The sequence below is a fragment of the Archocentrus centrarchus genome, unplaced genomic scaffold (assembly GCF_007364275.1).
Source record: "Archocentrus centrarchus isolate MPI-CPG fArcCen1 unplaced genomic scaffold, fArcCen1 scaffold_24_ctg1, whole genome shotgun sequence".
Lineage (NCBI taxonomy): Eukaryota > Metazoa > Chordata > Actinopteri > Cichliformes > Cichlidae > Archocentrus > Archocentrus centrarchus.
In genome coordinates, this window is record NW_022060254.1 from 2,310,749 (window position 1) to 2,335,342 (window position 24,594).

General features: G+C 47.9%; 2 protein-coding genes across 4 annotated transcripts; one reads left to right on the forward strand and one right to left on the reverse strand.

The window, feature by feature from the left end:
• Positions 1 to 359: 359 nt before the first annotated feature.
• On the reverse strand, positions 360 to 9,325 carry LOC115775715 (uncharacterized). 3 transcript variants are annotated; one of them, XM_030723194.1, is made up of 8 exons: positions 9,218 to 9,325; positions 4,744 to 8,087; positions 3,574 to 4,209; positions 3,385 to 3,434; positions 3,248 to 3,309; positions 2,858 to 3,160; positions 2,269 to 2,310; positions 360 to 2,176 (listed from the first exon to the last, which is right to left on the reverse strand). In XM_030723194.1, the coding sequence occupies exons 2-7, from the start codon at positions 7,927 to 7,929 to the stop codon at positions 2,294 to 2,296; spliced, it is 4,254 nt and encodes a 1,417-aa protein (XP_030579054.1). In that variant the 5' UTR covers positions 7,930 to 8,087; positions 9,218 to 9,325; the 3' UTR covers positions 360 to 2,176; positions 2,269 to 2,293. The 3 variants fall into 3 exon arrangements, with proteins under 3 accessions (XP_030579054.1, XP_030579053.1, XP_030579055.1); XM_030723193.1 differs by having other exon boundaries at positions 360 to 2,310; XM_030723195.1 differs by lacking the exons at positions 360 to 2,176; positions 2,269 to 2,310 and having other exon boundaries at positions 2,864 to 3,160; positions 3,243 to 3,309.
• Positions 9,326 to 10,656: 1,331 nt separating this feature from the next.
• Positions 10,657 to 23,996, forward strand: zfta (zinc finger translocation associated). Its single transcript, XM_030723213.1, has 5 exons — positions 10,657 to 10,796; positions 17,523 to 18,032; positions 19,394 to 19,753; positions 21,036 to 21,491; positions 22,536 to 23,996. Exons 1-5 carry the CDS (start codon positions 10,673 to 10,675, stop codon positions 23,024 to 23,026), a joined length of 1,941 nt encoding a protein of 646 aa, XP_030579073.1. The 5' UTR covers positions 10,657 to 10,672; the 3' UTR covers positions 23,027 to 23,996.
• Positions 23,997 to 24,594: the final 598 nt, after the last annotated feature.

Sequence of the window (24,594 nt, forward strand, 5' to 3'; positions counted from 1 at the left end):
GATAACTGAACCCTGGATAATGGTCCAGAAAGCTGCTGGTCTTCATAAATGTTCAGTGGGGTTGAGGTCAGGTGGCTTCTTTGGTCTCTCTGCAGTTTTTTGAGGTGTGTTTGCTAACCTCTACCTGGAGTTCATCAGTAAACTGGCCTCTTCCATCATCCTGCAGATATATGAGAAATGCTTTAGAGACTCCTGAAATCACCACTAGTTCCTCCTACCAGAAGCTCCTGATGGAGACGGCTCTTTGTAGTCTGAGGATTTTTTAATAAACCCTCAGCATTTCTGACTTGCATCAAAATATGACACATTTGACGACACAGCACAAAAATAAAAGCGACAAAAAAAGGATTTCAGCGAACAGTAGAAAAGGTTTATTACTGAAAAGCATTCAAACATTCCTTTTAAATTGGTAAACAATCAGATGTTCTTTCAGGGGTGAATCCGCTCGGTCACCACGAGCTCGTTTCACCGCGCTGTGGCTCCGCAGGGCAGTGTTCACCCCCCACAGCTTTGTGCTCAAATACAAGAATATTTCAGTGTTGTACTCTTCGTGAAAATTATACAAAAATCATAGAAACGCACTCCAGAGCACTTCATCCGCTTCCACCATTTACAACTTAAGCAGGAATGCCGTGGATTGATAACATTCACAAATGAGAGTCTTCTCTAACATCTACGGATATGAATGACGCATCATCGACGATCACTTACAGAAGAAACGATTCAATAAATAAATAAAGGTGTTCCAAATATTATGGAACGGCACAGAAAAAGTAACATTTGGCATGTCATAACCACCTTTATATCTGATCTATTTACAGTGCAGAGTTCACGTCACACAAAGCTGATATGAACTGCAAGAGACGTCTGCAGAGGTTTGAGAAATTTTCCCTAAAAAAAAGTCTCGATACAAAAGGTCGTAGAGGTCGTAAAGGTTCAGGGTTAGAAGAAGAGTGCGCTCCGGTAGCACGTAGAAAAAGCTGCAGCTCAGGTCCAGACGCCCTGTGCAGGGATTGGGTGTCTGTCGGCAGTCTGGAAGTAGGAAAACCTTCACCTGTACACCTGTTTTTCTATAGCTGGCTGATCACGGGGCTGAATTAACTGTAAATATCACACATTTTTGCAGTGAGAGCTTTACAGCCCACAGCTGCTCATCAGTGAGAAGTGTTTCTCTCTACCTTAAACTGCACGGGGGGGTGTGTGACCTGCTAACTGCCTTTTAAGCCTTAAAAGCCAGGCTAACATTAGAAGAAGAAAACGACTCCGTCCTCTAATAAAAACATTTTCAGCAATCAAACACAATGTTGCTCAGTTCAGTACATTCAGGGATTTTGTGCACTTCTGTGTCAGTTTGTGCTCTGAGCAGCAGGAACTTCATACGGTCAAGATTATTCCTCAGATTTGGGGCTAGAACATTTGTCCTTCCCACTGTGGAATTAACAGCCAGGCTGGTGGTAAATTTATAACTTTCTCTTTTTGAGCTACTTGTGCACCAAGACTTCTGCCCCCATATGAGATCATATAGCAATAGTCCAGCATAGTGCAGCACTGTGATTCAGTTACGCAGAGCTTCCAGGCACTCCCTGTAATCCACTGTATGCTCGTGACCTCACAGAATGCCAAAGTGCTTTGACCTGGAGGAAAATCCAACAGTGCAGACCAGCAGCATGTGTGCAAAGTGGTTCCGATTATGCTCCAGCTAGAAAACCCTCAGGTTAGGTCATGTGGTCAAAGAAAGTATTTGTGTGCGTCTGTGTGAATGGATCAATAAATTAAGGAACCAAAGATCGGGCTCGTGGACTGATAAGCAGATACATCCGGAATGCTGTTAGCTTAGCCTTGCAGCATGCATTTCCCAGAGTGCTTCTCCTTTAAATATTACAGGAATTCAGTGCTGTTTATAGTAGCTGTTCACCCCGACCCTAAAATATTAGAGAGAGGATTCCAATGATCAGATGCTCCCCCGTGAGCAGCGAGAGTAGGGAGGAAGAGCTCCCTCTGAACAGGAAGAGACTTCTGGGAGGGTGCAGCAACTGAGTGGGGGGGTGAGAGGAAAGAGAAGAGAGAAAAAACAAGAAACAGGACAGGGCGAGGACGTAGATGACGTCAAACACACGTCACCCTGGCAGGAAATGAGGTAAAGCTGCTCTGGGGGGTTCTTTTCCAAGGTGTCCTCCTGCAGAGGTAAACACACTGATAAATAAAAATAAATAAGACAAAAAAAAGGAAGGGAGGGTTTGTGTCTCCTGCTCCGCGGGCTTCAGTCACCTCCTGCAGTCCTCTCTTCTGTTTTTCAGTTCTTGTGCGGTTCTGCAAAACAAGGCAGACGGCTTTGTTTGCACACTGCCCTGATCTGAAGGTCTCCTTCCTCTCTGTCGCTCTGTTTAAGCTGAAATATCGTACAGAAGTGCTGCTTAGAGGCACACTGTGACGCATACTCAACGTTCTTATTCTTAAAGAGATTCCTCTCTGCTCTCACCTTTACTCAGCAATTGTGTCAAATGATATCGGCCCATTAAAGAGCAGTTATCATTGGGAATCACTCCCATTAATATGGCTGGCGGGCCCTCTCTCTTTTAGTTTAAGGTGCATTAACCTTCACTTCACGTTCGCATTAAATACAAAATCTAACTTTGAAATAAGTATTAAATATTGTGAAAGTGTGTATTTAGACACAAACCATCATAGCCAAATAGCAAACAGTAAGTCAGCATAAAAACATGAAGATAACTGAAGCTGACAGCCTCTGAGTGTGCTGACTCAAAGCAGAAATGTTTCTCCTAATTTAATATTCATAAACAGGTGTGATGAACACAGCCAGCTGTTGCTGAGGCTTTCTGTCCTCCGCTCTCTGTACCTGCCACGGGTCTGCTGTGCTGCTGCAGCTGGCTGGTGAAGAAGCGCTCCCGCCGGGACACCTGCTCGTCCCAGGCCTCCCGTATTCGCTCCTTCTCCCCGGGTTCCAGGGTCAGGGTGTGCGGGTGGGCCTCGTCGATGTGGGCCTTCACTCCCTCCAGGCTGTGGGAGTACTGCAGCTCCCCACACACCATGCACACCAGCAGCTGGTTGAGAGGGTCATAGTCCATGAGGTAGCGGCTCCTCCACACAGCATCAGAGACGGGATCGTCGTCACATTCGGCAAACAGAAGTTCTGACTCATCTGTGAAGGCAGCGAAAGAACAGTTTATTTTTGGCCACTTTCACAATTTTAGGTCCATTCCTTTAGGTTCAAAGTGACATACTTCACCTTCTATTGGTGCTGTGTAATCTGAGTATGTAAAGGATCCTGAGTCTGTGTCCGCTGAAGCGCTGTCAAAGAGACATTTCTGTGTTAATGCTGATGATGCCGAGGGCAAAAGAAGGAGAGCGAGACACAGTTCTCACCTCATTAGACGCTCCGACTCTTCGGAGGAGTTCACCCAGTGACCAGATTCCTGGAGCGATCAGACGGAGAGGACAGGATTTAGCATTCTTTTATTATTACATTAACATTAATTGTCATTTGTGATCCTAACCATGTGATATGAGCGTTATAATCATTACAAGCGGTTTGTGTAACTGTGCAGCTCTCACGTCTGTCTGCAGATCCAGGGGAGGCAGGATAGCCTTCCAGTTGTTGGAAGCTCTCACCGGCGTGATTCCTTTGTCCTGAACTGCCTTCCTGGCTCTCTGCTCCTTCTTTTTTATCCTCCAGTACTCCCGCTTCCTCCTCAGAAAGTCCTGCTCAGCCTCCCCTGGGATAGGCTTCGGCGGAGCCATGGTGCTAACTGGCGCCAGCTGGCTGGGGGATTGTATCTTGTGCGTAGGAGCAGAGGGGATTTTTATTGGACTCTGACCAAGGGGTTCGACGGTCTGCATGTCGATGCTGGACAGCGGGTTGTTCGGTGGCTTCACAATGGAGAGGATGGGGGCCGAGTCTGTGCTTCTACAGGACTGTGACAGCTGTGGAGACTCACAAGCTCCTGCACAGCTGGATACAACATGTGGAGGCCCAAGTTTGATGCTGCTCTGCTCTCTGCTGGTGATGGGCGGTCTGACCTGGAGCGTGCACGCTGACTGGTGAGCGTTACATGTTGTTTGGCTGACAACCAGGACCGTAGGGATGCTGCTCGTCGAGTCCAAAGACGTGACCGACAATTTGGGCTGGAGGGCTCGCTTTGCTGGAGGACTCGCCCCTTTAAGACTGTTGGGGATGACGAGCCCTGGGGCCTGAAGGAAGACACGAACAGATTAGTGTCTGAGGCAGAACAATCACAGCAGAACCTGCTTGCTCCTAGTTTTTAACACTATTCCTGTTCAAATATCTTTTACAGAGACACAGACCCCAAATGCTCTTTTGGGTTTTGCGCCCATCATTTGAGCTAAATACAAACTAAGGCTGCACTAATCTGGTGGCACTCAGCAGCATATTTCAGTAGTCTTAGCCAAGCTTGGTACTTGGTATTAAATGTTTAATTTCTGCTCAGATCCTGAACACAAAAGCAGCACAATTTCAGGTAAAAAAGTTTTGAATGCTACATGGGTTAGAGTTAGGACTCATTCTGCAAAATCAGGTGCACATGAAGAGTCATCTGATGATGATGATGATGATAATGATGATGGAGAGGAGGAGGAGACAGAGCTGAACGTCTACACACAGTATCAAACATGTTCAGTCTTAGCTATTTGCTGCACACCAACACAGTATGAGCATCACATGAATGTCACATCGGGCAGAAGCAGAACTCCTACGTGTTACTTCACCTGGATGCTTCTGGGCGAGAGGCGGCTGCTGCACTCCCCCTCTCCCTCTTTCTGCCTGGCCTTTAGCTTGGCCCTCTGTTGCCTCTTCATCAGCTTCCAGTACTCCCTCTTCCTCTGCAAGCTGGTCAGGCCGCTCTGCACCGTCGCCACACTGCTGCACCTTTGCGTTGACTCGAAGCAGTTGTTGTGTTCTTGTGCCTGATGCTGATGTTCACACTGCTGCTGCTGCTGCTGCTGTTGTAGGTTATCCGGGGCCGCGGCTGTGATGTGATGCAGCTTCGGGGGCTCTGGAGAGCAGCAGGTTTTATATCCTGCTTTTTTAGCGCAAAGCCTCTGGGTTCTGCGTGGTGCTTCCATGGAGGTGTTTACTATGTAGTTCAAAGGGGTCTGGGATGAGTGTTCACAGGTAGGATGCACACCTGCCTCACTGCAGGCAGGAAGAGGTGGAAGTGGCTCATCCACCTGTGGTGAGCTCTTGAGTTGATGGTTTTGTAAACTTGCCTTTAAGGAGACCTTGCTATCCGGCTGCCAGCTTTGTATCTGCAGAGTGAGGTCAGCAGCAATAGGAGCCATGTCATCCCTTTCAAAAGCTAGCTGAGGTAAGTTTGGCTTCATATCTTGCTGTGAAGCCTCTTCTGTTGTCTCTATTTTAATAAAATCCTGCTCACTTTTACATTCAGTCACTGTGCTGAGAGATTCCTCCAGGAGCTTCTTCATAGAGGCCACAGCTAGGAGAGTGGCAGCTTGGCTGTCTGCGCTCAGAGGGGGATCAGACTCCGGCTGAGGCGCTGGAGGTGGGGAAGTAGGGGGTTTGATATCTGGACAGATGGCTTGCTCCGGTCGAGGATTTAGGTCAGCCGGTGGCATGGACTCACTCTCCTGTTTGATCTCATTTGCATGTTGCAGAAAAGGCACGCTGCTGTTGGGAAGAGGTGGTGCATTTCCTGTGTAGTCAGTGAGACTTCTGCTCTGCGGCAGAGTGGTTACTGACACCTTCTGAGCCTTCCTCCTTTGTAAGGCTGCATTGGCCCTGGCATGTAAAACACCCTGTCTCAATCGGACAGCGCGAGCTGCTCTCTGCTCACGCTTCTTTATCCTCCAGTACTCCCTCTTCTTTGCCATCCTCTCCTCCTCTGTCAGCCCCGTGTCCAGAGACAGTGCTGACAGCGACGGCGCGCTGCTGGAGACGGTCATTTTCATGACACAACCGCTAAGGTTCGAACCTGCTGATCCTTCAGAGGCTGTATTCTGAGGGCTCTGAGGATGAGTAAGTGTGAGCTGGCCCACAGTTTGGACTGCTAATGAGTGCAAATGAGGCACAGTTGTGCTTTCGAGCTGAGCCTGTGGTCTAACTGTCAGCAGTCGTGGCGGTTTGTTGACTGGCTGCCCAGGAAGAGGAATAGAGACTTTCACCTGAGCTAAACAAAGCTGAGGGGGAGCGCGGTTCATCCTGATGGAAGCGATACCTCTGAGTTTAGCATCAGGCCGATGCTGCTGTTCAGTCAAAGGAGGGTTCGTAGAAGCTTCTTCACGTTTGTCCTCAGCTGTGCTGTGATCTGCAGAAGTCTGAGGGATGTTAGCAGTCACTGTGCCGTCCTCTTTGATGAAGCCTCCGATGGTCTCTGAGGCGTGGGCGAGGGCACTTCCAGTCGAGTGCGTCAGCACTCTAGTCTTCCTCATCTCTTCAAGGATTTTCTGATAACGCTTCACCCTCCTCATCAGAGAGTCTCTCTCTTTCAGCCGAACCTTCACCTCCATGGACAGCTTAGCTCGCTGCTCGCGCTTTTTAATCCGCCAGTACTCTCTGCGTTTGGCTACTATCTGCTCGGGCGTGTTATCGGGGTTGATTTTGGGCATAGATCTGGTACCAAAAGCTGAGCCCAGCATCTGGGATTTACATCTTAGGCCCCTCTGGTTCATGAAACCTTTCTGCACTTCGATGAACCTCTGTCTAGATGTTCTACATCTTGCGATGCCCCGGGTAACACTGAAAAGATGAGAATGACCTGGAAGCTTTCTCTGAGAGTCTGCTGGCTTTTTAACAGATGCAGTTCCAGATGTTTGCGGGGTAGTTACAGCCACAGTTGTTGCCCCACTTTGCAGTTTATTATTTTCACTTTTGGACGACCCCAGTGATGTTTTGACCCGGTTACGACACTGCTTCTGGCCCCTCAAAACTGGCTGCGATGGGGGAGCCACGCTTCCCACGAGTCCCGTTTTCGGTGGCGCCAGCCTCTGAAAGGTCATCTCTGCACCCTGCGTCCTCTCTCTGGCTTTAGCTAACCGAGCTGCCAGCTTTGCTCGCTGCTCTCGCTTTTTAATCCGCCACTGCTCCCGACGCTTGGCCGCTCTTTCCTCATCTGACTCCAGTGAAGGTTGTGCATTCCCGACACCTTTAGCCCTCTGTGTGGTGACCAAGGCACTCTGTGTTCCACTCTGAGGTGTCGTCATGGCTGTTTTGCTCTCTGCTTTAATAGAAATGGGGCCACGTGGAGAGGACGCGAGAATGAGACCTGTGGGTAAGACTTTGGGCTGAATGGGTAATACAACTTGTGCCTTACGTTGGCTTTTGGGGACTGATGCACCCTGCATAGACACACATGGCTGAGGTGCTGTTTTAGTGGAGCTGCCATTGGTTATTCTGGTCACTCTGATCGGAGGCACTGAGGATGTGGTGTTCAGCTGGGGTCCACTGGATGTTGGAGAGGACACGGTTCTGTGCAGAGCATCCCTCTCTGTCTGACATTTACCTGTGGCTGTGTTGCCGCCAGCTGATTTGGCTGAGAAGGAGCATGATGTTCGCAACTGAGGCAGAAGCTTGTTAAGTTTTATTGTCTGGAGCCACTTCTCCTTTTGGCTTTCGGTGGTTTCAACTGAAGCGTCCCCTAACGCGTCTCCGTGCTTTGACACAGAATTGCACGAATCATCATTAGTCTGCAAAGGAGAAGACAAAGCACCCGAGGACCGGGACAAAGAGGAAATGTCCCCTGCGGGGGCACTGAGCTGCTTTTCTCCCCGGCTGCTGTTGTGCTTCGGCCTTCCTCTCCGCTCTGACAGACGCGCCCTCTGCTCTCGCTTCTTGTTTCTCCAGTACTCTCTCTTCAGGGCGAGCGTGGCATCATCGTACTCCGAGGCTGGCCGGTAACGGTGGCACGCCGAGCCACCTTTACCTTTTGCAGTTCGCATGCTGTTGCCAGGTTAGACAGCCCATCAGTTCTCACCCAGCAGCAATGGCCGGCCCCTCAGCCCAGGACCCTCCCTGTCGTTGACTGCATGCTTTCTTCTATATGATGCTTCTGAGCGGCTGTCATAGCTCTTAGGTGTCACATTGGTGCGCAGGTGTCCTGTGGAATAGAAAACAACCTTTGCAGTGAACCTGGCATTATGATATATCCAATATTTGACTGATGAAAAGGTCCTAAATACCAGGTGATACTTTGTAAAACAGCAAATTAAACATACAGCTGTTAACAATGGAATGATGCATATTGTTTATGATTAATAAATAATGTGCAGCATCTACTGCTGCTCCAAACCTGAGGCTGGCGTTTATAATAGTTGTTTTAAGGAGTATATAAGCAGGCAGGTGAGGTGGCCATGGTTCAAGCTTCAGAGCGCTGAACACGTGTTCTGCGGGTTACCCGGTCTGCTATAGAGCCACATGTAAACAGCTGGGATTTGGGCCCGTGTGATTCTGGCAGTGAGAGGCATTAGGACCGGCGCACTGATTAGGCACACATGTAGTATTGTATGTATGCGTGCTGATGTCAACACGCCAACTATAATATTAGTAATCACTGTGAAAACAGTATTAATAAGTATTTCCTAAATTTAGAAGTTATTTATGAACCAAGTAAGTTCGATCCAAACTCGCGTGGGTCTCTAGAACAGTTCCGGTCAGATAACCCTCCTCAGGCTGAGGTGCTCCCAGCGGGCACCGACGCGCTCCCTCCCGCAGGATTCAGTGCAAGACAGGAGACAATAAATACGCGCACAACGCCCACCTCCTGTCACATCTGCACATTCCCACTGAAACACGCCGCGGGCCGCGCTTCTGGGCCCTATTTCATCACCCAACTGTGAAATAAATGAAGACGGCGTCGTGTGTGGGAATGCTTTGGCTCCAGAAAGCAGGAAGAAAAACAGCGTGTCGCTGTCCCTTTAAAGCTGTCCCTCTCTATCGCAAAGTCTATCTGCCATTTTTCTTCTTTATTCTCGGCGTGTTTCACTCGAAACAACACCAGGCCACCTGGCCGAAGAACCGCAAGCAAACGCGCGGAGCGCCGGCGAAAAACAGCCGCGCTGGAGCGGAAATGGTGCCTGAATGTGCGCGTCTCTCCGCGCCACAATGGACAACATCTTCCTGCTCCTGTCCTCGCGGACTGGCGCCTGTCTGAGTGCGAAAGACGCAAATTAGAGCCGCAAAGCAGCGCGCGTGGAGGCGCGAGCGACAGAAAACATGCACGTCCGTTACCTTTGAGTTCCGCCTAACTTTCCGGGACACTTTGGGGGACGTTTTTGGACAGATATTCTGCCCGGACACTGCAGCTACTTTCCGCCTGCCAGCCGTGCTCAGGCTGCTCTGACAACGCTGAAAAGTACCAGGATGTGGGATGCTGTGTGCGTGTGTGTGTGTGTGTGTGTGTGTGTGCATAGAGACAGCAGTATACAACGCCCCCTCCTTTCCATGCCATGCCACATCCATTCATCCAGTCGCATTAAAAATGATTTTACAAACCTGTCGCAGGTCCTTCCATCCCGGCTGAGTGAGCCTCACAGCGGGGCAGGACTCATGTCCTGACCGGGCCAAACAAAGTGCCGTGCCGGCATACAGGGGCCCACAAAGCTCCCCCATCTGGAATAGCTGCACAAAGGTCCATTGATTTATTGGCTGTTTCTACACATGACCTCAATTGATGCGCACACGCTTCAAGCACAGAGACACGCTTCAGCTTCTGGGTTACGCACAGTGACCAATGAGCCCCACAGCCGGGGTTTGAAAACCAGCTCTATAATAATGCAGAGTCTCCATTTTAAAATCTGTAAATAAGAAACATCTCCTTTAATGTAGATATGGTCTGAAAAAATAATTAAAGATTTATCATTTTAAAAGTATTAATACTAGTTTAATACTATTTAGAGGCAATTCAGTAAGTCATCGTTTTCATTTTTGAGAAAGGTGTGTGTTTTATTAGTGTAATGCGCGTGTCAGTGGGCTTCCATGTGTCAACTTGGACAACTAATAAAGAAGAAATGAATGAGCGTTGGAAAGAAACGCTCCTCTCAGATCGCGATGAGCGGCTTGTTTTGCGGCACTGAGCCGGAACCTGGACACGTGAAGGGAGGCCGTGGGGAGCCGGCGGTCGGGGCCCGGTTCCTCCGCGACGCGTTTACGCAGCGCTCTGCCTTCATGTCAGGGCTGTGGGACAGCGGCAGCAGCAGCAGCTTATCGGCATTAGCGCCTGCTGCTCCCTCTGCCCCCCCGGGGTGGGTGTGCATCGTCGACGCTGCTACTGTCTCTTTAAATTTACCCAGGAGCCCCTTAAGGAGCCCCAGGGGCCCCTAGTCCGGCTCCCCACCCTGAAGACAAGCAAGAGCCTTAAAATTCATGAGTGGAGGCCTGTGCTGAGGCGCTTCCAGCCGAGCGGCGCGGAGCAGCGGCCCTTTCCGCCGGTGGGATACATGACTGTGTGATCCTGTGAAAAGTTAACTTGGCTCCCGCGTGGGGGACCGCGGAGCACGGGCTCGGTACAGGGCGCCTGGCAGATGCGTGCCGAGCGCTGCGGAGCGGCGTGAACGTGTTGTTGTTGTGAGGGTGACATGCCCCGCTACGGCGACACGACCCAGTGAAGGAAGGAGGACCGCCAGCCGCGACCAAAGCAGCAGCAGCAGCAGCAGCAGCGGCGGCGGCGGTGGCAGCAAGCCGGTGATGGAAGAGCAGGGAGCGGGGGAGAGGGAGCCCGTGAACCTCCGCTGTGCTGATCAGCCGGAGCTGCTCTCATTAATAATAAGCGGACAAGAGGAAGCCACGCAAGAGGAGAGCGACTTGGGAGGTAAAGAAAAAAAAACAACTAGTGTTAATTTTCCTGATTTTGTCCCACCGCTAAGTGGGTCTGCGTGGCTGTCAGAGACACAGCCATTGTCAGGCAGCCAGTTAATCCGTGTCAGGGACAAAGCCATGGAGCAGCATGGCCCCTCCGTCTCTGTGGCTCCTATAAACAAAGGCTCAACTGCACGCAGGCAGGCGGCGAGGCGCACACTGCTGACCCCTGGTGGGCAGACAGCGGAGGCGCAGGCCGCCTGTCACCTACCGTAGCAATAAAGTGACGGGAATAAACGCTGAAAGTCTGCGAGCCAAAACATGACTTTATCTGGAGAGTCAAACCTCAGGCTGTCAGCCAAAAGGCCAGCATCTGTACCAGTGTTAGACCCAGCAGGTTACTCCTGCTTTCTCTGAGGTCATCCCTCTGCTTTCTTTTTAGATCGCTATCATTTCAACACACACAGCCTCACCGAGGTCAGAACACAGACCTTTCTGTGAAAATCAAATACACTTTTACCTTCCTCTAGCACAGGGATCCTCACATCCAGGCCTCTTGGCCCAATGTCCTGCAGGTTTTAGATAGAAGTCATTAGGAGGACTCTGGAGAACTTGAATGCATACCGAGGAGGTCATTCAGCCATTTGATTCAGGTGTGACGGATCAGGGACACATCTAAAACCTGCAGGACACCGGCTCTCCAGGCCTGGATGTGAGGATCTCTGCTCTAGCACCACGTTAGGGGTGGCTGTGGCTCAGGAGGGAGAGGCGGTCATCAGCTCATCAGGAAGGTTGATGGTTCAATTCCTCACTGCTCCAGGCTGCATACCAAAGTATCCGTGGGCAAGATACTGAACCCCGAGTTGCTCCCAGTGTTTTCATCGGTGTGTGAATGTTAGACAGAACGAGGTTGCTTGTATGAATGGCATATATACATGCCGTATATAAAATGCCATCGTCTGCTCATGTGGATCTAAAATTAACTATATTTGACAATTTTTAAAAGCCAATAAAATGAATTTCTAGTATTTGAATCCAATAATTTATGATGGAGTGTGACGGCAGTGGGTGGGATCTATTGCAGCGCAGTATCAGCACATACATACTGAGTGCTCCTCTCAGTTATCATTGAGTATGCTAGCTGAAAGAGACTGAAGACTAATGCAGGCGAGCGGCAGAGGAGAGTGTAGCTTGGCGGTCTGTGGGAGGGTTTTGGACATCAAGAAGAGGAGGCGAGTGAAAGATGGAGGCAAGGATTAAATGGAGGAGGCTGAAGAAGGGTGAACGTTCCACAGAGTTCAGGACGGAGCTGCGGCAGGCTCTGGGGGTGGGAAAGAGTTAGCAGATGACTGGGAAGGAACAGCTGTAGTGAGGAGGGGAACTGCCAAGAAGGTGTTTGGTGACAGAGGAAAGAGGACAAGGAGACTTGTCTACTTCCTGAGGAAGTGCAGGAAAATATTTAACAGGAAGAAGTTAGCAAATAAAAAGTAAGATAGTCAAGGAGAAAGGGGACAGGAGTGCTGGGAGGCTAGGTTTACTGCAAAGAGAGGTGACAAAGGACACTAAGGCAGGAGAGGTCGAGGTGGAAAGGATGTGCAGCAGGTTAGTGTGAATAAAGATGAGATGGAATGAGTGAAGAGAGGGTATTGAGAAGATGGAACGAGTACACTGAGGAGATGATGGAATGGGAGAGAGGAGGATGGATCAGGAAGTGCAGAGGATTAGGAAGGAGGAAGTGAGGGCAGCTATGAAGAGTAGAAAGGCGGTTGATCCAGGTGACCAACCTGTGGAGGTATGGAGATGTGGGAAAGAGTTGTTGAAGCTCGATGAAGAAGAGACGTGATGATCAGTGAGCAGCAGGGTGGCTTCATGCTGAGAAAGAGCTCCACAGATGTGATGTTTGCTCTGAGAGTGTTGATGGAGACGTTAGAGAAGGTCAGAAGGAGCTTCACTGTGTCTTTGTGGTTCTAAAAAAAGCAGATGATGAGGTCAGGCAGGAGTCTCTGTGGACTATGATGCTTGCACATGACACTGTGATCTGTAGTGAGAGCAGGGAGCAGGTGGAGGAGAGCCTGGAGAGATGGAGGTATGCTCTGGAGAGAAGAGGAATAAAAGTCAGTAGAAGCAAGATAGAATACATGAGTGGGAATGAGAGAGAGAGAGAGAGAGGTGGAAAGATGAACATGCAAGGAGCAGAAGTAGTAAAGGTAGATGAGTTTAAACACCTGGGGTCAACCATTCAAAGCAACAGACAGTGCACAGGGGAGGTGAACAAGAGAGAGCAGGCAGAGTGGAGTGGGTGGAGACGAGTGTCAGGATGGTAGTGAGACCTGCTGTGATGACGGTGGCACTGACACAAAGACTGAGCTGTTGAAGATGGTGTGGGAGCGAGCAGGACGGACACGATCAGAAACGAGTCCATCAGAGGGACAGCTCAGAGTCAGAGCGGCTCAGAGTGTTTGGACCTGTGCAGAGGAGGGAGACAGGATATACTGCACAGAGGAGGATGAAGATGGAGCTGCAGGCAGGAGGAAAAGAGGAGGACCTCAGAGGAGGTTCATGGATGTAGAGAAGAGAGTTGGTGTGACAGAGGAGGATGCTGGGATAGGATGATGATCTTGTTGTGGCGCCCCCTAAAGGGAGGAGCTGAAGAAGATTATTAATTAGTGTGCCAACACAATAACATTGAGGTGTATTATTTATTATTTATCAGCTTTATTATTGAGCTGCAGATCTTTATTATTAAGATCTTTTATTCTGACTCAAACTACTTCAGCAGATCTAATTTACTAAAGTCATTCAGCCACCATTAGATTTGGCTTCTTTTGGACAAATGTGCTCATTTTTAACTCTTATACTTATTAAAATATTTCTTCACCAGAATTTTACCGTGTATTTCCCTGGAGGAAATGTTCAAATCCTCGTTCACCCGCCTCCACTTCCAGCTCTAAAAACATGCCAGGACACTGAACTTGTGTTCATCTTTCAGTCTATTTAATGCTTCTTGTTCAGTTCCAGTTTAAGCTTCAAGCTTCTTTTTGTGAAATTATGATGTGTGTGTGTGTGTGTGTGTTGGATGGAGCCCTCAGTTCTGACTCTACAGCCATCATTTCACCCTCAAATCGTAGGACCGTTTGTCTTCTTTCCAACAGTGTGCCTCTCAAAGCTGACAGATGCAAACTTTTGGATCTGTGTGGATCCGAGCAGAGGGACTTCCTTCTAGCTGAAGCACAGAGACACACTTGTGTTTTCAGTGAGGAGTTTGTTTCAACAGCAGCCCTTTTTTAAAAAAAATGGCTCCTAAGACCAGCCAGGGATCGAACCACCAACCCTCTGACTAGTAGATGACCTCCTCCTCCTGAGCCACAGCTGTTTGACTAACCGGCTGTAGGGCAGCATTCCCCTTTCTTTTACCAGCTTACAGCAAGTTAGAGAAAGATTTCAGCGATGAAGAGGAAATCTTTCAGTTGATGATCCTCAAATGGTTTGAAGGGGGTCACCGTGGTAACAGCAGCTCGTTCAGACAGTTATGATCAGCTGGTAAATTTGAACCAATTAGTGTCAGATGGTTCTGATTGGCAGGGTTACACTCCAGGCAAACGATCTGTGTTGTTTACATCAGGTGTAACAAAAAGCTCTAAAATGAGAGCTGTGCCGAGATCCATGGATGGGGTTAAAAGCATGTGGGCTTACAGCTGATTTTCTTTCTGGAGGTTTCTGTTCTCCAGCATTTTTCTAATGTACATTTTAAATATATTGAAATTATTTCCAACTCTGAAGCTTTTAATATTCTGATGTATTGTGTTCATTCTTCCTGCAGCTCTCTGCATCAGACTGTTGCAGCTGTGCTTTGCTGCCGCTTGTTCTGTTTGGTAGAGCACGCGCTGAGTCTCTTTCCCGTGAAGTACAAATCAAACATTAACACAAGTTCAAATATCAGCTATCACCAGTTTCACACTTTGACTTGCAGGTGACCTGCAGTGTTATTCTGCTTGAAACAGTGTGTAACTGTTTTCCTTCCACTTGTTTTACTGAGTGATGCAGTGTCACTGTCTTTCCCGCTTCTCTGGATGCAAACTTTAGCTTTCAGCTCTCCTGTAACTTTCCTGTTAGCCGACCAGTTCAGTGCATTTCAGCAGCATTTATGATTTAAGCAGTTATAACAGTTGAACTCAAAGCTTTCAGTATCTGCACTGGATTTTCTTAAAGAAATGCACTCTCCTTATTCTCCTTCTTCCTTTAAAGCGTAACTTGTCTTTGAGTACCTCCACAAATGTTACAGCATGATGTGTGGCTTCATCAGAAAGGCAATTCCTTACACAGGTTTTTACAAATTTTGCAAAAAGACCTGAAAACTTTTCCCATTCATTTAAAAGTGAGAGCCCCCCCAAAGAGCGTACAAACCCGGGGCACTCTGGAGCCCCGCCTCTTAGACGTACTTTATCGTAGCTTTGGTATTTTATTGATTAAATCTCCGTTTTGATTTTTTTCATGGTTTAAACAGCTGTTTACGTTTTAAGAAGAATTAGATTTTTTTTTTCCTTGAATTTTCCCGCCACAGTCTGATGACATCACCCCCTGTAAATTCTGAGCCCGGGAAAATAATCTGAAAAATTGATTTCTGTTTGTTTCATGCCCAAACCTTTTCATCTACATCCATAATACACACACTACCTCAAAATAAAGCCAGAGTTGTCCTCTTTCATCCAGTGTTCTTCTCACTGTGATAGGATTTATGGTTCTCTCATAAATGCCACCAAAGCACAGCCTCCTCCAACTCCAAATTATAAAATGCTCCCAAATTTAGTCTGAAAATCAGAAGTGCAGGGTGTCTTTACACTGCGAGTGTGAGAAGGAAGCATTTTGTACTTGGGAAGTTGCTGCCAGAATTTTTCCGATACAAATTCTTAGTTTTTCAGTGTGTCTCAGTTTTATCAGGACTATTCACCACAGCTATTATTCATCAAGGTGATAACGCCACAGCTGTGCAGTGATGATTCAGGTGTTCCAGTCACCTCCACGGCCACAGGTGTATAAACCAAGCACCTAGGCATGCAGACTGCTTCTACAAACATCAGTGAAAGAATGGGTCGCTCTCAGGAGCTCAGAGAATTCCAGCGTGGTACTGTGATAGGATGATACCTGTGCAACAAGTCCAGGTGTGAAATTTCCTCACTACTAAATATTCCACAGTCAGCTGTTAGCGGGATTACAACAAAGTGGAAGTGATTGGGAAAGACACAGAGTGGGGTCAGCAGATGCTGAGGGTCATAGTGCACAGAGGTCACCAACAGTCATTACAGACCTCCAAAGTTCATGTGGCCTTCAAATGAGCTCAGGAACAGAGAGAGCTTCATGGAATGAAGCTGCATCCAGATAGATGGGCGTGAACAGGAGAACTGTGAGATTAAGCGTGCACATTGTGAACCAAAATGGCCTTGCCTAGTGGTAGATTACAAATTGCAGTGAAATAACACTACACCTCTGAAAACATCAGGTAAAGTCGAAATCGGGTGAATTATCGATCGTTTTTGTGAATATGTTTGACATAGTTGTCAGCCCAGCGAGAGACAACGTCAGCCTGCTGCAGCGCTGGGCAATAAACTGCTGGTTAGAACACTGATATTGATCTGGTCAGTTAGGAAGTAGGAGAGCTGGACAGTGGTGGTAGAAGCTCCTTACCTCATCAGCAGGACTCTTTTGTACAAGGATGAGCACTGCCAGAGCTACAAAAAGACCTCCAGCAGGTCACTGGTGTCAATGTCTCAAACAATCAGAAAAAGACTTCATGATAGTGGCCTGAATGCTCCACGACCAGGCTCAGGGAGGGGCAGTCATCTGCCACGACCGGTCGGGGCTGAGAGGAGTGAAAAAAAGACATGCTGTGGAAGAGAGATTAATAATAACTAATTACTAAATCGCGCCCCCAGCAGCCTAGACCTATTGCAGCATAAGTAAGGGAGGGTTCAGGGTCACCTGATCCAGCCCTAACTATAAGCTTAATCATAAAGGAAAGTTTTAAGCCTAATCTTAAAAATAGAGAAGGTGTCTGTCTCCTGAATCCAAGCTGGGAGCTGGTTCCACAATAGAGACGCCTGAAAGCTGAAGGCTCTGCCTCCCATTCTACTCTTAAGTATCCGAGGAACCACAAGTAAGCCAGCAGTCTGAGAGTGAAGTGCTCTGTTGGGGTGATATGGTACTATGAGGTCTTTGAGATAAGATGGGGCCTGATTATTCTTGTATGTGAGGAGAAGGATTTTAAATTCTATTCTAGATTTAACAGAGAGCCAATGAAGAGAAGCCAATATGGGAGAAATCTGCTCTCTCTTTCTAGTCCCTGTCTGTACTCTAGCTGCAGCATTTTGGATCAGCTGAAGGCTTTTCAGAAAGCTTTTAGGACAGCCTGATAATAATGAATTATAATAGTCCAGCCTAGAAGTAATAAATGCATTAATGAGCTTTTCAGCATCAGTCTGAGAAAGGATGTTGAACCAACTCTGAGCCCGTACCAGCTCGAGATAACAAAGACCTCAACACTGTGTTTGAGATAATCATATGAAACAAAGAGGACGTGTGTCGTATCGACCAAAACAAGGAGTCCGTCTATGAGACCTGGTGTTAGAAGGATTGGGTGTATTAATGAGGCCTGCACGTGTCTTAAAGATTTGTAATTAACAAAACAACATGCAGCAAAAACATGCTAGTCTGATCTGTACTCTCTCATTCCTGTCTAAACAAGATGGTCTTTCCAATGGCCATGGTGAGGTGGAATCAAAGAGTGGTGTGGTCACACCTGACAGCTCTCCCGGCACCAGCTACTGGAGCATCACGGAGGGCCCAAATCACCCCCTCCTCCTTTCCCTGGCCCCTGGGCCCTCTGGATGCAAACCCAGGGTGCAGAGAGCCTCACGTCCAGGCCTGAGCCGGATTCCAGGCCGTGACCACCGCCGGTACTACCACGAGTACTGGCGCAGCGAGTACCTGATGGACTTTGACCCCCAGAGGCACGGCATGATCTGCATGGTGTGCGGTAGCTCACTGGCCACTCTGAAGCTCAGCACCATCAAGAGGCACATCAGACAGAAGCACCCAGACTCCCTGCTGTGGAGCGCCGCCGACAAGGAGGTGATCCGCTCAGGGTGGGAGAGCCACCTGAGTTTGGGGGGAGGCCAGAAGTCATACAGCTCTGCTGCTGGACCGTCACATCAGGGAGAAGAGGACACGAGCCACTCAGGTCAACATACTGCCGGTGGGTAGGACTCCACACAGAATGGCTTTTTCTCAGACTCACACTTGGTGGCAGTACAAGTTTATATCATGGCACGATTGTGTGTGAGGAGAGGATGATGTAATGATCCATGATGGCATGTTTGATTGGATTAGCAATCTAACCGTTTGAAGGTAGTTTAAGCTGCATAGTTGATGTTACGGAGACAAAATAGAATCATTTTAAAATGTGACAATGATGCTGCAAATTTCCTATAAGTTTTAATGCTTTCTGTTTAATTAAAAAAACATCCATTATTATAATGCTGCACAGATTTTGGTGACATCTGAAATGGCATATGGTCCACATTTAGAGTAAATGCTTTACAGTTAACACACACACACACACACACACACCAGTGACAATGGGGCTGCTGTGCAAGAATACTGTGAAATGCAAACAGCAGGGGCTGAACCCCCAACCCTGTAATTAGTGATGAGCCTCTCTGCTGTGTCTGGTATCCAGGCAACAAACGCAGCCCAAAATAATCATGGAGTCTGGGATTTTGGCTGCAGTGAGATTTTAAAGGAAGTCCTAATACACTCTGTGTCCACACAGTAAGAGAGGACAGCAGCCATGACATCACCCCGTCCCTGTCAGGCAGCAACTGTCAGGGGGGGGGGGGGTCTCACTATTCCCACAGTAGGTGGCAGAAAAGTGCACCGATAAATACAAGTGCTAAACGTGATAAAGCAATAAGTAAAAAGCTTGTGCAGTCTGGGTTTTTGTAAACCCTGTAGAAACATGTGTTAGTCTTTCCATCAGAAATGGCTCCAGCTCGCTCTAATAAAAATTGTTGCTCCGGCGCACGAGCCAACAAAAGCTTTCAGGTTTCCTTCCTCGCTGCGCAGCAGCGCTGCACGAGGCCCGGCCGACAGTTCTCCCTCAGCCTGTAGATTCAACATTGGGATGAGTGCAGAAAAATAATATCACAAATGTAAAAAGCTTCACAAACAGACCGTTTTTCAGCTTTTTTTATTGTCACTAGGACAAAAAGGCTGATTGAGGATGCTGTCCATGGAATAAATGTGAATGTGTCCAGCATACACACACACCTCAAGTTACCTGTCTGTTGGAAACAAAGTTCACACAGTATCATACGACAGTTTTCTTTCACAGTTAAAGTTAAAAAGGTTCATTTCTCCATGCTGTTTGTAGGGTTGTAAGGTTTTTCTTGAGGCCCTTTGCTAACCTCCAACACCTTCATTACCTGTAAGCAAGGCAGGTGCTTCAGTACCACACCCACGCTGAGTACTCGCAGTTAGAACTCAGAGGATTGTTGTGATCATTGCTTTAATTCTGCCTGCTGGTTGTATCTTAATAGTTATTGTCTGAACTATAAGCAGAATCTGCAGACCCCGTGGCAGCCCAGGAGCAGAAACAGCAGCCCGTGAGCCCGTCTACCTGCTCTGTGGAGGGTGAAACCCCGCAGCCCAAAGAAGAGGAGCAGGACCTGCCCGAACCATCGGCGCAGATCCTGGAACGCTACCTGAACGACTCGCTGCACGCCTGGTTCCGTCAGGAGTTCTTGATGGAATATGAGTCTCACGCCGGTCGGCTGCTGTGCATGGTGTGTGGAGCAGCGCTGCCCTCGCTTCACCTGGACCACATAAAGAGCCACCTGCTGGACACCCACCCTAACTCCCTGGTGTACAGCTCTGAGGAGAAACACTGCATCCTTCAGGCCTGGGCTCAGACTCACGGTGAGAACCGTGGGCACAACATCTCACACACCCACAAACAAAACGGAGTCTTGGTGAGGCCGAGCTTGATGCTGATTGGTTTGGTTTAGGCAAGTGAAAACAGTAGTAAGTATTATAGAGAGTGATGAATTTATCTTCTCATTTGTGTCATTTGATCTTTATTATCACTGATTATTAGGTCAGCATTAGCATGGTAACAGAGAGAGCCGAGCAGCCTGGACATCCCCGCTCCCTCCGCAATCCTGATTACTGAGTCCACCGTGTTCCATCAGTAATATCATCTGTAGTCAGATGGTTAAAGTGGGTCGATTAATGAGCAAATAAATCCAGAACAGGCAGATTAGCACATGGATGCCAAGTGAGATCATTTTTCATGTGCTGCAGCCCGGCATTGCTTCCAGCTGACAGCATGGAGATGTTTGCACAGTGATAATGAAAGTAATGTCATCCCACAGTCTGCTCACACCCTCAACACTTTCTTTTTTCCTTCTCATTCCCGTGATGCGTTCATGGCGCAGATGTCAATAAAGCTGGGGGGTCGCGGTACTTAAGCATCTAGCTAGCGCTGCGGATAAGGAGCAACGTTTCAAACTGCTGGATCTGTTCATTAGTGAATGGATCCTTCTCCATAGTGAGAAAGATGCATGTGTTTGTATAGGAAGCACAACAATGGGAACTCCATCAATTATGTCTAATAAATTATCACATTATAACAGCAGGTGACGTTTGACTTCAGACAGGTGAGCTGCCGCATAGTCAAAGTTTATTAGCATGTCTAATGGGAATGCTGGTGACTCCCAGTTCAACAAACTGCAGGGATGGTGCTGATGGAGGGCAGAGTCAGAGACCTAGCACTCTATCTTGCATCCACTTCAGCCTCCACAGCCAGTCAGCCTTAGGGATGAACCTAAACAGAGTGAGAGAGCAGGATAGTGAGGATGTTAAGGAAAAACAAACGAGCAGACAGCGCAGAGACGTGTGTAATCACTACACGACCTCTCTAATGATCAAATTAACTATCAGAATACAGCCACCACTGTAAGGAAGCTCTGGCCTCGAGCATATGTCACTGTGATCCCTCACGGTGTGCGATACTGTGCCAGAACGTGTGGCCTGTTCTCTCCGCTGTCCCTCTGCTTCTGCCTGAATGAAGCTGTGAGGAACACTCAGGATGACACAAGTCTGACTGAAAGCTGTCATTTGTGAGCAGACAGTTGAAATGTGTTTGAGATGTCACAGAATAAACTGTATGTTATGTGTATGTTTCTGTGCCCTGTACCAGAAGAAGCAGAACATTCAAGCAAATCAGAGACCAACACCAAAGATGGCGCTGTGGGCCTCTTCTCTGAGGACGTGGAGACCATCCAGATCAACACTGACTTGTACCCAGAAGACGATGGCACTTTAACTCAGGACACTTGTCTTATTGGTGAGGACGGAGGTGTTGGAGCTCTGCAGCAGGGTCTCCAGCCCCTCCGGCAGCCTAAGAGGAGGAGGCTGCGCGGGGGCGACCCGTGGCGGTTGCGCCTCGACTACCTAGTGGCCTACGGGCCTCAGGGCCAGGGCACGTTCTGCATGGTGTGTTCACAGGTCCTGCATGAAACCAAGGTTAGCAGCTTCCGCCGCCACATCCAGGAATGTCACCCGGAGACCACAACCCTGAGCCGACAAGAAAGGGAAGCCATGGCTGCAGCCTGGACCAAAGACTATCCTAGTGAAGGCACACAAATACAAGATGGTGAGAAGCTTCCAGCCGCTGTCACTGTAAAACTGTTAGCTGGGCTCTTTAACAGGATCAGCTGCAGAGAGGCCGTTTTTAGAAACCTTATTTTTCTTGTTTTGTCAGCTTTGCGGTTCTTCGATCTGCTCCTGTGTTACTTTGCAGCCAGCGCTTCCTCCAGCCCTCACTCACATATCCACAGTGAGAAGAGTCAGGGGAACAGAACACATGGGCTCAGAAGCTACATGCACTCAAATGCACCAGACTACTGTGATATGGTGCTTCAGTTTAGTTTATTTTAAGACAAATCTCCACACAGAACACAAAGCATGAGCAGCGCCGCGTTAGCTCTGTGCTAGTCAAAGATTTTACATTAAGAAAGGGATCAGCACAGACTGCTGAGGCACAGATTTACTTGTAGCTTTTATAAACTTTTGCATCAATTACATGATTTTTTTTTTTTCATTCTTTATTTGGTCTGGTTGTTGAAATTCTGCTATTATGGACGGATCATTTATTGATGAATTTCTGCTCGAGTCCAAACTTCAGCAAAGAGCTGAATTTTTTTTTTTTTTGCATCCTCACTAGTTGCTGAGGAAACAAACATCTTTACATACAAATCCTGACACATTGCAACTATCAACAGAGTCCAGCCAATACTGAAATTTTCCCGGCCGGTAAAAGATTCCAGTGAGATTCCAAGTAACAATGTAGCTAGTAAGTTAGCTACTGTAGCAGATACGTCTAATTAGCAGTGTGACATTAGTCCAGGTGGTTCTGTTAGTCTTAATGCAAAAGGAAAATGATCGTGTCCTCGTTTATTAACTCCAGCAGTCTCATGAACTCCTGCTGTATGTGGTTCTCATGTTGTTGCATCAGCACACTGAGTGGTCAGTCAGGCTAATAAAGAGCTGTATAAATGCCAGAACCTTCCACGTGTGCATCTCTAGGTACAACAAGCAAAGATACTAGTGAGTGACAAAGATGTGTGGCTTGTTCTTGTGCTGGAAATGGGCAAGAATCTAGCACCCCCTCCCCCTTACTCCTTATTTGTTTCCACAGAAGTCAACCCCAGTGAAGTCGGTACCTTCAGCGCCGCAGGAGAGACAAACGAGGACGCCTGCCCTGATGTCAAAACGCCCAGCAAAGTGGTGATAAAGGAGGAAGGTGTGAGCAGAGGCAGGGGCAAATCAAAGGATGGCAGCGTTGCAGCCACGCCTTCTCGTCACGGTCATTACCCCGGGAAGGACCAGAGGAGGAACTACCAGGTGCGCTGGCGGATGGATTACCTGATGGATTACGACTGCAGGAGGCACGGGCTGATCTGCATGGTGTGTGGAGCCACTCTGGCCACACTGAAGGTCAGCACTATTAAAAGACACATTCAGCAGGTCCACCCTCACTCGCTGTATTACAGCACAGAGGAGAAACAGCAGGCCCTGCAGAGCTACAACCAGGCTGCCCTGCACTTCATCCACTCTGATGACTGCTTTTCGCCCCGGGACCATGGACATACCGAGCTGGCTCCCACACCGACACGCTTTGGCACTTAGAGAGGGGGCCCCCCCCCACAGAGCCCCCGTTCAGAACGAGCCCTCTACTTGTTTTCTTGAAGGGAAATTTGGGTATTTGTAATTTGTAAAACACTGCAATTTCCCTTTAAGTCTGCATCTGAGAGTACTGCTGTGGCTACAAGACACCTAACAGCTGCGACACAGGAAATGACACAATCTAACAACATCACACAGCCTAAAGAGAAAACTCAAAGTGCAGCCACTCATTTGAAACTAAAGCTTTTTTTGCACATCGCCTGTTTTACCTGAGGACCTCACAAGATTTTCAGAAGTTATTGGTATGAATGTACAAAATTTATGTTTTGCTGATGTATTTATTTCCTAACTTTGTATCTATAGGTACTATAAAAACAAAATCATCGTGGATCATTTGGCTTTAGTGGGTAGTACTCTGGAGCAATGATAAAACCCCTAAATCTGCACTGAAAACTGTACAGTAATGACAAGATACTCTTCAAAAAGTAGGTTAAAGAGAAATTAAATGAGACTAATTTGATCTTTTGGGGGGTGGCTGCACCTCAGGAGGAAGAGCAGGACATCTACTAATCAGACAGTTGGTGGTTTGATCCCTGGCTGCTCCAGGCTGTACACAAAAGTATCCTTGGGCAAGATATTGAACCCCGAGTTGCCCTCCGATCTGTTCATTGGAGTGTGAATGTTAGAAAAGAGTCAAGCGTAGAAAGAAGTGCTTCTGTGAATGGGTGACAGAGGCATGTTGGATAAAGTGTTTAAGTAGAGTAGAAAAGCACTGCATAAGAACCCATGTGTGTACCATCTTTACTGATCTAAGGGGATCCTGAAAGCTGCTTCTTTATGGAAAACAGCTACACCCCTGTCTGAACATCAACACTGGTTTATAAGATAAGGAAAAATGTGTGAATAAGAACCGTGTTAGTGGGAATCAGGCTGTATTAAAATCCCATATAGAATAGGAGAGAGCGAAACATGGTTACAGTAGCCACATTTGTTGCTAATGGGAGATGGACTGGTTCTTATAGCGCTTTTCTACTCTGAGCACTCAAAGTGCTTCACACAAGCGCGCATTTCTACATCTAAGTGCTTTCTAACATTCACAGGCTGATGAGCAACTCAGGGTTCAGTAAAGATACGTCGACGTGCAGACTGCAGCACCCAGGGATCGAACCACCAACCTTCCAATTACTAGATAACAACCTCTGCATCCTGAGCCACCCCTAATGTGGCTAACATTAAACATATACTGAAGTTGCTATTGTTGGGGGGGGGCATTACACAGACATACTCGACTGGGTCTTCAGCTTCTCACCCCCCAAGAACAGATGTGTCTTTTGTTCACTTTGGCAGCCAGCAGCAGAACATCTGTGCTTTGCTTCCAGCGGAGACATTTTTGGAGTTGGAGTTAGGAGAAGCGGCTCTAAAAAGGAAATAATAGTGAGCTGCCAGGCAGCTAGCTGCATATGAATTTAGTCTGCTCCTCATTCTTTGTCTGCGGGTGGGCCAAACTACCTGCTAAGGAGACATTATGCCAGCGTGATGAGCAGTAAAGTCATGGAAGAAAAGCCTGGAAT